Here is an 11608-nt window from a genome sequence, read left to right as displayed (position 1 = left end):
GCGCGGCCCATTCTTCTGGAACCGGGGGGAGTTCCATCCGTTCCCTCTGGAACCGGTTGACGAACTCACGCAGTAACTCATCGTCCCTTTGGGTTATTCGGAAGATATCGGCCTTGCGGGACTGTACCTTTTTGGCACCGGCATGAGCCTTTACGAAGGCATCAGCGAGCATTTCGAAAGAAGTGATAGAATGCTCGGGCAGGTGGTCATACCATGTCAACGCTCCCTTTGACAGGGTCTCCCCAAATTTCTTCAACAACACTGACTCAATCTCATCTTCCTCCATATCATTGCCTTTTATGGCACAAGTGTATGAGGTCACGTGCTCGTGCGGGTCCGTTGTGCCATCGTATTTCTGTCTATCGGGCATCTTGAACCTCTTCGGGATCAGTTTCGGGGCTGCACTCGGAGGAAAAGGCCTTTGGATGTACCTTTTCGAGTTCGGCCCCTTCAGCAAAGGTGGAGCCCCCGGGATCTGGTCCACTCGTGAATTGTATGTTTCGACCCTTTTTTCGGTTGAGTCTACCCGTTTTGTCAAAGTTTCGAGCATCTTCAGAACCTCGGTGGAAGAACCAGCTCCGGAGCCGTTGCTCTCTACCACTCGTGCCTCATCCCTTCTGGTTTCGGCAACACCCTTTGTCCTCTCCGGCTCTGTTCCCTCTTTTCCGCTTTGCAACCCGGCAATCGCGAGTCCTTGCTCGGATATTGCCGCTCTCTGTTCCTGCAACATTTCAAAAATAAAACGTAAGTTAACATTGTCACTTGGTGCATCCGGTTCTTTCCGGCCCTGTGTCCGGGACAAGGTAACAGAATTGTGAGTATTTAGAGGATCAGTGGCCGGTAGGGCGGCATTCTCCTGATCCACGGTGTTTTGCGGATTGAGGCCCTCCCTCGAATCAACGGGGTTCGGATCAGCGGGGTTCGGCAAAGCCCATGGTTCGCTGCCTTCATTTTTCGCCACAATCTCGGCGTTGTTGACATGACCATATTGTTCGATGCCAGCCATTTGGTCCGTTTTTGCGGGGACGGACAGAAGATGTTTTCAATTTTGATGAATGTGACAGAAATCAAGATCAAAGACCACTATTATCCTAGCCCCACGGTGGGCGCCAAACTGTTTACCCCGAATTTGAATAATCAATTGAATTTGTAAGCGGATATAGGATATGTGTTTGAATCTCAATATATACCGTAGGAAATAGAGTATATGGGCGTTATGTAGCAACGCAATTGATGAAGAATATTAATGCTTGTTAAATGACAAGCAACACTTGTTTGAGGAAATACAATGAAAATGCAAATGGTCACTATGGACCAAATCTGATCTTAGAGAGAGAGAGAAAAAGAGATCGTATATATGCTTTGATGTTACAAGTGTTCTTTGAAAAATGAATGAGCCAACCCCCTTCAAGGGGGGGGGGGGGGGGGGATATCCTCTATTTATAGTGCTGCCTCCATGGGCCTTGTACAACATAAGCCATTAAAAAATAATAGCAAGGACAGCTCTGAACGGATTTGGTGGGATTAGGTTGGCCGTACGGTCTGACACACGCATGATTGGTGGTTGACCACGGCAGGACGCTACTGACGTGTGGCTCGTGTATAACGGCTGCACCGGACCAACGGCACGGATACTTGGGGTAACGCCCCCAGGAAACTCGATGATGAAGGAACCGGACCAAATGGTCATCCCAATCAGCTTCGGACAGGTGTTCCTCTGGTTCAGAGTGAGAATTTTCATATATGTTCTTGCTCCCTTCTTCCTTCGGTTTCCCGTCTCACCGGTTTGACTCATATCCGGTTTTTACCGTATACAACCATAACCAAGAAGCTGAATAACTAACATCACAACAGAAATGAGAGGAGTGGCGTCCATATTTCGATCGACGTAATAGAGTTGACTCAACAAACAAGCTGCGGAAGTTAAAAGAACAAATATACGTAAACTAGCCTCAAAATTCAGGTAACTTCACCTCCTTGGAGTTGTCTCTATATGGAATCAGAAATGTTTCTAAGTTGATTCGATTAAAATAAAATGGATCTTCTGGATTCCGCAGACTAGCAATGGATAACCTAGCAGTAGGATTTATCAACCACCTAGTAGTCTTGGAGGAATACTGTACCTTAACTTCTATCAAACAATCCATATTGCTCTCATTCTGGCTATGAATTTCCTTGCAACCTACTGTATGCATCCCCCCCCCCCCCCCCCCCTTGGATGCATCATATATTCCCTCAAGGAAGATTTGTGCGACATGACTAAAGTACTTCTCTGTAAGAGTTAGTTGTGCTGAGACATTCAAAAGTATCTCTTGATTATCAGAAGCAAGAAAAGATGGAACTTTACTTTCTTCTCGGCAACTATGCTCCCTTAGAAATGGCCAATGACGTCCGAACAAATGACCTAATGAGAGGACCTCGAGTGTAATAAACGTTTTGGAAATAGTTTTGTTCCACATCGCATGTGGAAGAGCTTTAACCTGGAAAGAAAGCTCACCAGATAAAGAAGAGAGGAGTGTTAAGTTTCTGTCGTCTTCAATGCCTGCAAATCTGTGGATTATTTTCCTAATCCCCATATTGTAACTGTTGTCTTTCTGGATAAAGGTACTTACCACCTCAATTTTTGTAAACCTGTAAGATAAGTAGGATTTACTGTACTCGTGATACCTGTTCCAGATGTCCAGAGGACGGAGTTCCTTTTTAAACCGTAAAGGAACATAGGTTTCTTTTATGCTAGAGATGGTTCCAGTGAGAATATTTCGTTGAGTGATTGAAAATGTGCCTGGTAAGTACAAGCATATTCGCGAATCACATCCATTAGCGTCATTCTCTAGTTCAATGCAACCAACCATGCAGAGTTGACCAGTGGAAGAACTCCATGTTCCTTCAGCAGAAATCGTCATTCCAGAAAGACCGGTTCTTGCTCCTGAATACAAGCGATCTTCTGAAGGAGAGAGCGCTCTGAAAACAGCAGAAATTTGTGCAGTCTTAGGGGAATTGGTTTCTGGTAAGCAATGCAAATCTGTAATTAAGAGTTTAAACTTCTTGGACATTTTCTTGCCTTCAGTCTCCCAGTCACGGACAAATGGTCCTAGATTCGAGTCAATGTCAAATGTTTCAGAACCAAATTTTTTAAGAACTTTACAAAAATCTGATGCTTTGTGGACTCGGATTCTGTAGTTGTCAGGAAGTTCATGACATGAATATGGATTGCAAGCTCTAGATGCAAGTTGCTCAGATACAAAATGATACTTCAAGTCATAGCTCAGCTGTGAAGAAATTTGGACCTTGTCGAAATATTTAGGATCTGACTTCTTATTTAGACTTCTCATCTCACCAAGAATCGCTCTGCTAGTCAAACTGAAGATCTGAGGGTATCGAAGAACAAGCATTATCCGATCATCCTTCATGAAAGAATGCTCAAAACTTTTCTTGCAGCTGTATTTCGAGGACAATTCATAGGGATCTACCGAACTTTCTGAAAATGGAGACACTGAAGTCCCTACTAGACACATCAGGCGGTCTCCTCCTTTGGCTACCTCAACGTAGAGTCCTTCAAAAATGATTGTCGAATCAGAATAGCCAGGGCTTGTATGGAACCAAGGAGACCATCTTTGTGGAATGTCCGAAAGAGTCCTGTTCCGCGTAATTGCCATGGATAAGATTCCACAAATACCCAGTACATCATCTGCTTGCCGGTCAAAATCCATGCCCATTAACCAGAATGAAGCTAGTTTCAGAGTGGAACCTGTTGGGATCGAATAACAAGGTGTCATGCGGAAGCTAACAATTGCAAACATTGAATAACGATAAATTAGACAATAAAGAGAATTATAATAAAGGAGGTATAACTTTAATATGATTTGGTCGATTAATCTACATATGAGAAAACTAATTATTAAAACTATCGAGAGAACATGATTCTTTAATGACTGAATGTTACTGTGTTCTTGTATGAGAAAGAAAAATCCTCGATTTTTAGAAATCTAAAATTTCTCCTCAAGAAAAGGATAAATATGGAAGAGTTCTCTTCCACCAAGAAAACTTTTTCCACCAAAAAATCCTTTTTGTAAGTAAAACATAATTATGGTAAAATTCAAATAAGATAGAAAATTCAAGGCAAATCCTAATACCAGAGAAGTTCTTTGGCATATCACGCTCATCAAATGGCATCAGTGGCACACTACCAGCTTCTTGCACCCAGTCTCCATTCTGAAAAGAGAGGTCTTTAGAAATACCATATATTTTATCATTTCCAAGCTTCATTTTAGATGACACAGACAAAATAGGCTTGCACTCTCTTTCAACTTCTGCGAGGCGTTTAAAGTTGCAAATGCTTTTGACCTCCTCATGTTCTTCTGGAGGGTCATAATCTGAAAATGATTGAGCAGAAATCAACAAAACCATTAAGATAGCCAGAACTAGGAGGCGGTGAAATGAAAGAAGAATTGCCATGTTGAAGAAGGAAATCTTTTTCTTCAGGTGGAAAACAAAAGGCTCATAAATTTCCTACTTATTAAGGAAATTTTAGAAGTATTGAGTGATATCTGCAACCAAACAAAGATTAGACTTGTTGTCTTCATAATTACATTTATTTATGTAATTTTCCTTTGATAAAGACATATGAGAATCTTGGGTGAAACCAAGTCAACGATTATTACAAAGTTCTAGAGCCTGCAGATTAAAGAAAGCCAATACATAAAGCCAAATAAATCAACATCAAGAAACACTAAAGTTTTTTTTCTCTTACTGGATGGTATATCAGGAGAATCAATGTCTTTCAATGGTGAGTCATGCTCAAGGTAAAAAATTCAGAACTATGAAAAGAATATGTAGTGTTACATTTGGAAGAAATCTCCTAAATCAAAAAGCACTTACTTTTTAATACTTCATTACTATACTATGAACTCTTAGTTCAAATCCATTAATGAAAAAACAGGTTTCAATGTCATTAGCCAGGACAAAACAAGCAGCCCAGTTACCTCCTTTCCTATTGTTGTCAGTTGTCGTGACTTGTAAGTGAGATGCATTACAAAACTATCTAGGAAATGTCGATTATGAGATAGTTATATATAGCCTAAGAAAGTAACAGCTCTATTGGAAAGGAGATACAATCGGCTACGTGGAAAGCACTTTTGTATTGATTTCCAGTAAAGATTTATCATATGAACATATACAACTTCTCAATAAAAATATGAGATATGTTTCTCCAGAATAGCCTTAGTGATGGAGTCTAGTTTCATCAATGCTTCAATTTGGATCTCCAGAACCCAGTAGGAATTCTGCATGTTTCTCCAGAATAGCCTTAGCGATGGAGTCTAGTTTCATCAATGCTTCAATTTCGATCTCCAGAACCCAGTAGGAATTCTGCTTAAAAGTTTAGCCCCATCCTGTGTAAGCGCCAAATGGCCCAAATCATGTTAATTTACCATGATTAAGTGCTAATGAGGTTAGAATACGTAGTGATTAACAATAGTTAAGTGATAAACCTGATGTAAAAGACACAACTCGAGTACTTGACTGTTTGGTTCATACACTGGGTGCAAAGAAGTATTTTTCCAGTCAACTTGCCTCAATTTCAACGGGAAAACATGGCAGAATATCACACCAAATCGTGATGCAGCATCGGACTTTGTCGATTACAAAGCGGCACAAACCGACATCACACAACATACTGCTAATAATTTCTGAAATATGCGCTGTCCTCTGTATATTGGAGCTGTATACCACTTCACAGTATGGGAAAACAAAAGGCCAAAATAACACCGTACAATCTGTTGATAGTTGTTCCACAGTCCACTCGGGTAAAAGCTTTCAGCCGAGTATATAGAAATCTCTAACCATTCAGTGGACGCTTTTGTTTGCGCAACGCCAAACTGACGGATAATTGAAGTTAACTATTATGATGTCCATTGTTTAAATGATTATGTTAAGGAATTGTGTTTCTGATGATTTCTTAGGATCACTTCTTGAAAATTTGTAATAGTTGATAAATATGACGAGTTTTTCCGAGGAAAGAGCTTAGAGAATTTGATAACTAACTACTCTCTCCCATTTTATGAGAATGTGTTATTATTCGGGCAGTAAAATTTTATTAAGTGCCTCACACAACTAATACAAAATTTAAAAAAAAATATATGGCTTAAACCTGTAACCCTGCCATTAATGAAGTCTTGCACAACGTAAAAACATTAAGCAGATGAAGTATAAAAGGAGAGACAGTAAAACAATTCACCGCAACTCAATCCCAATAAAACAGACTTGAGAATCCAGAACTTGATTTTCAGATTGAATTGAAGATGCGAGAGCCAAAGAATGCTTTACACAAGATTATCTCATGTTGCAGAACAAACAAAAGCTTCTTCAGTAATCTCATGCATAACCTCCTCGACGAAAAGTGTCATGAAACATTCTTGAGTCAGATAAAAGCATTACCAAAATAACTAAGTTTCTGGAGAAACAACACATGCTTACATTGCCAAAAAAAAAAAAAAGTTGGTTCAACAAGAACTCAGAGCTACAAAACTGAGAAAAAGTGTAACTACCAGGAAATAAATATGGGATGGCAGGTTGGCTAATTTTGTGACATGCCTCTCTTGTATCTAAATTTTGTTTCTCCAAGTAAAAATGAATTCCTATAACCAACAAAGATTTGACATCCAGTTCATAGTCGGTTTGCAACCAAGATACCACCTGACACATCTTCTATTCACTTTTTATTCCTCAACAACATTACAGGCTCCTTGGGGAGGAGGGTTCCGATGAAGCACTGGTTGAGTCACTTGAAAGTGGACCATTTCCATTTTCATTTTGAGACACGACGGGGATCTTCAAAGATGCTCTTTCCATTTCCTTCTCAAGCTCTTCTTCTCGACGTAATGCAGTGAACTGTCCATCCAATGACTCTGCTGCTGCCAACCATGCAAGAACAATTACTAGGAGCACACCGCCAAGGTACGGAGTTGAGCTGGCAAGTGAACCAAAAGTCAAAATCATGAACTGTTGTATCAAAGCTCCTCCAGACTTTCCCAGTGGATTGCAGACAACATCAATTGCTGCCTTCCCTTTAACCTGTTACAAGAAATTACTCAATATTAATTTTCGGAATAATTACATTTTTAGATCTCAGAAAAATAATAGCCAGCAAATGGAATAGGTTTTGTATATTAAGTGTAAACATACATAATCAGTGTATATGTTTTGTATATTATGACAAGCGCCCATAATTAATTTCAGCCGACGGGCCAAAATGAAATTTCAACGAAAAAAGTTGGCTTGTTAAGTGATACTAGAATTTCTTCTGATTATACACAACTAAACAGATGCACATGTCAGTGACATATATCACCAAGAATGTATCTGTACAGGCAACATAAAGGCTTCAGCTACACATTTGAAATTTCATTTCTCGCATAATGGCACTGATGCAAAAATACTTTCAGCACTTGGGACAGCTCTTTGTAGGCGCATGGATACCATAAAGTTAATAAGTATATATGGAGTATTATATCATACCTTAGTGTCCTCATCCAAAGGAATGTAGGCCATTTCTTTGCATGGATCGAACAAACTATATTTGGCACTCTTGCTGAAAATGTTCTGCATTGCACCCACATAGACAGCCGCTAGAAGAGGAGTCATTCCAAACTTGGCAAGAGTAGGTGCTAGAGGGGCACCAAACAAAAGCAGGGAGAAGAAACCAACTCCAGTAAGGAGCAAGACTGTAGGTGTTATCTTGGCTGCTGCTCCCCATCCATACTTCTTAAAGATCCATTGGCTTAACAACATCATTGTGAAAGTTGCAATTCCAGTAGCAGTTGAGAAGTCACCCATGAATGACGAGTATTCGTTGGGGCTTGGGAACTGCACAGAATGAATGAGATAGCATATTAAAATGAGAAACAAATCCGAATTCAAAACTTTTAAGGGAAAAATAGCACTCGTTAATAATTCACCTGAGCTTTGAGCTTCGACTTCCATGTAACTTCAACAAGGTTGATACTAATTCCATATGCTACAACCAATGTGGCAAGATTCCTGATATATTTCGAGGAGACCAAGAACTTCAAGCTCTCCATTGTGGTCATGTTAGGTTTTACCTGACAAAAGAACATCAGTCAGATAATGCAGATATGTAAACATGATTCTTTAATTTAAAACATCTGTGCATAATATCTGAAAGGCACCATTGATAAAAAAATTGAAAAGATTTAACCAGCAATGGATCATCGTTTTAGCTAATTACCTTCTTCTTCTGGCTACGAGTGGGGAGAGGAACATTTCTATTGACCCACCAGTAAAAGAAACAGATGGCCCCACCCATCAACACTACAATGCTCATCATAGCTTTAAGGGAGATGGCCCAACCATCAACTCCAGGACCTAAAGAGCTTCTCAAGCTAGAAAAGTACTTCACTGTGCGACCAGAGAAAATAAGAGCAACATTTGCACCAAGTCCAAACAAAGGATAGAATCTCTTAGCCTCATCAACAGTCGTAATCTGCAAAAGAAATCATCCAAAACAATCATGGTAGGTTCAATAACAGTGATTATAAAACACTATAGATATGTTGATTATATAACTGGCAAGCACAGTTGCTAGAATGGTAATTACAGCAGGGGAACAGAATGAAACGTTTACAAATTTTGTATGACCAACTGCAACTTAGAAAACAGCATACCAAGACATAAAACAATGATAAAATGATGCTGCCAATATTTTAAGACTCAATGAGCACGCTGCACAACAAACAGAACCATTAGCTAAGTCATCCACCATTAGGGGCCACTTGGTTACCGGTTAGAGTTATGCATGTTTAGTTATTCATGTAGTACTTATTAGTTATTCCACCTTCAACCCTGCATAAAATAATACATAGCTACCCTTATAACTTATTCATGTTAGTTATGCAGGATTGTAAGTTGGTAACCAAAAACCGTACTTGGTGTGCTGAATTTTATACACAACAACTAAAATGCTACCAAACATGATACTAGTTATGCTGGTTTTAATACATGAATAATTGACTTCCTAACCAACAACCAAATGACCCTTAGCTGTATTACATAGATCTAACGAAACATTTTAGAATCTCACCTTTATGCTATACTACCCCCCTCCCAACACCAAATGAACACCAAGAAGGCAGAGTCAAGCAGCATATATATTTCCGACTGTTCCTGCTATAAAGATATCGTTTTTACCTCGCAAAAATGAAGCACGAGCCGTCGAGAAACGAAGAGGTAAATGTGCAAATACTAGATAAAATCAGAAACTAACTAAACAGATTATCCACACAATAAGGCCCCGTTTGGACATGGTTTGAAACCATAGTTTGAAACCATGTTTGGGCATGCATTTTGGATATTTTAAGGAGTATTTTCTCTTATAGACATAAAAACCCAACAAATTGTGAAAACTATCAAAACATTCTCAATTCTTATACAATTTTACCAAATGAGCAAGTCATAGTTCATAACAAAATTAATACGCTAATTCATAACCACCGGCTCAAAATTAATACTAGAAACCTTTCTAAAAATACAACATCAATTGATCAAATTTTAGTTCAATAAATAAAATTAAACTATAAGTCTTTTTTTACAAAATTAAAAGGTTGGTAGACATAAATAAAATTTGGTGGAAGTTAATGAAATTGGTAAATAATTGATGGGGTAATTGTTAAAAATATCTACCAATTTATGAATTTTTTTTACAAAATATAAATTTATGAGTTAAATTTTATATTTAAAAAGTTGAAACCATGGTTTCAAATCATTGTTCCAAACGTATGTCCAAACAGTGGTTTGAAACCATGGGATGGCCAAACGCCTACTAAGACTATACATCCTTAAAATGGTTACTAATGCACAAAAATATATTCATGGACACAAAAAATTTACCTGATTAGCAAATCCCCAAAAGAGTACTGAAACAACCACACTTCCCCAAAGCTCAGCCATGACATAAAACAAGCAAAAACTCCAGATCCTCAAAATAGCAATTGGTCCAAGAAATCTTGGGCCAAGAGTGTTTAAAAGTTTATCAGCAAAAGCTGTAGGGTGAAAAACATTGCTAAGAGGATACAAAATAAAACCAAATGCCCCAAAAAATGCAATAAATGGAAGTATAACAGTATAAAAAAGAGCTTCTTTTGACAACACATTAGCTAACTTTGTATACAACAACATAAACCCTATAGCCATTGGCAAATTTACCCAAGTTTTCAAGAAAGGTATAATCTCAGCACTAGACCCTTTAGCTGTTACAACCAACACATCCTTAGTATCCCTAAGAATTGTATAATTAAACAAAATACAAAAGAACATAGCCCCAAGTGGTATAATTTTCTTTAGGGTCACAAGTTCAATTCCCATAAACTTAGGGGGTTCTTTTTCAACAAAAAGTGGTTGCCCATCAGCTGAAGCAGCAGCCTCAGCTTTACAAATAGGGAAAAATCTGTTTTTTTGGCTAAAAATCTCATGTTTTGGGGTAAAAACTTGAAATTTTTGATGCCCATTTGAAGACAATGATAAACCATTAAGGGGTTTAGTTTTTAGAACATTTAAAGGAGTAAATCTATGCCTTAAACCACCTTGAGGTAATGGATAAAAAGCCTTGATTTTGGGTTTTGAAGGTAAAGAAAGAAGCCCTTTTGTTTGTAAAACACCTTCCATTTTTTTATTCTCTGTTAAAGGTCCAAGAAAACTTGAAAGTTTGGACCTTCAACAGATGAATATGAAGGAGATGAGAGGGATAAGGTTTTTGGGGAACAAAAATATGTATATATATCATCTGTCTGTGTGTGTGTGTGTGAAATCAAGAACCTACAAACAAGAAAATAATGCAGAGTTTAGTTTAATATGTTTAGGTAATCACCCACTCATTTTGCTTAAGAAAAGGGTGAAAATCATTTTGTGTCAGATTTTTTTATAGAAAGATGATAATTCTCTCCGTCTCAATTTATGTGATATTAGTTTAATTTGATACAGAATTAAAAAAAAACGAAATAAAAAGCCTTTGGAAACTTGTAGTTTAAAATATATCATAGATATTTGTGTAGCTGTAAATCATTTCATTAAGAATAAAAGAATAAATTTAAAGTTAAATTATTTTTAAATATAAAAACATATCTTTTTTTTTTTTGCTTATTAAAAATGTGATTGTATTATAAATTGGGAAGAGAGTATATACTTGTATCATGCATTGAATAGTATTGTTCAACTAATACCATATTGAACACAAGAAAAAAAATGTTAAATTCTAATACTGAGCCGTCATAAAAGGAAGGGATTTTGGGTAGGTAGAATATAACGGAGGGGTAAAGGAAAGAAGGATCTTAGAAGCATCCTATATTTGGGAGAGAATCATATGAACAAATTTTAAGGGTTTTCTTTTTTGAAAAAAAAAAAAAAAGTTAACTCCATCTGTTTAATTTAAGCTGATATTCTTTATTTTTGCTTCGTTTTAAAATACTGACTTTTATTGTATTTGAAAGTTATAGTTTTACATTTTTATGTTTAATGACATTTACTTATAAGAATAATAACATGACATATTTAGGATATAAGATTTTAATGTAATTCTATTATATTGTGATCTATGTAT

At 37.6% G+C, this 11608-nt stretch overlaps 2 protein-coding genes across 2 annotated transcripts; both read right to left on the bottom strand.

The window, feature by feature from the left end:
* Positions 1-594: 594 nt before the first annotated feature.
* LOC132601673 (uncharacterized) lies at positions 595-4455 on the bottom strand. Its single transcript, XM_060314748.1, has 3 exons — positions 4134-4455; positions 2269-3748; positions 595-721 (listed from the first exon to the last, which is right to left on the bottom strand). The coding sequence occupies exons 1-3, from the start codon at positions 4453-4455 to the stop codon at positions 595-597; spliced, it is 1929 nt and encodes a 642-aa protein (XP_060170731.1).
* A 1943-nt stretch (positions 4456-6398) lies between these two features.
* Positions 6399-10861, bottom strand: LOC132603668 (plastidic ATP/ADP-transporter). Its single transcript, XM_060316810.1, has 5 exons — positions 9904-10861; positions 8246-8500; positions 7956-8099; positions 7516-7863; positions 6399-7071 (listed from the first exon to the last, which is right to left on the bottom strand). Exons 1-5 carry the CDS (start codon positions 10675-10677, stop codon positions 6733-6735), a joined length of 1860 nt encoding a protein of 619 aa, XP_060172793.1. The 5' UTR covers positions 10678-10861; the 3' UTR covers positions 6399-6732.
* Between the last annotated feature and the right edge of the window lie 747 nt (positions 10862-11608).

Source organism: Lycium barbarum, chromosome 7 (assembly GCF_019175385.1).
Source record: "Lycium barbarum isolate Lr01 chromosome 7, ASM1917538v2, whole genome shotgun sequence".
In the NCBI taxonomy this organism is placed as follows: domain Eukaryota; kingdom Viridiplantae; phylum Streptophyta; class Magnoliopsida; order Solanales; family Solanaceae; genus Lycium; species Lycium barbarum.
This window is presented reverse-complemented; position numbering and strand designations above follow the sequence as displayed.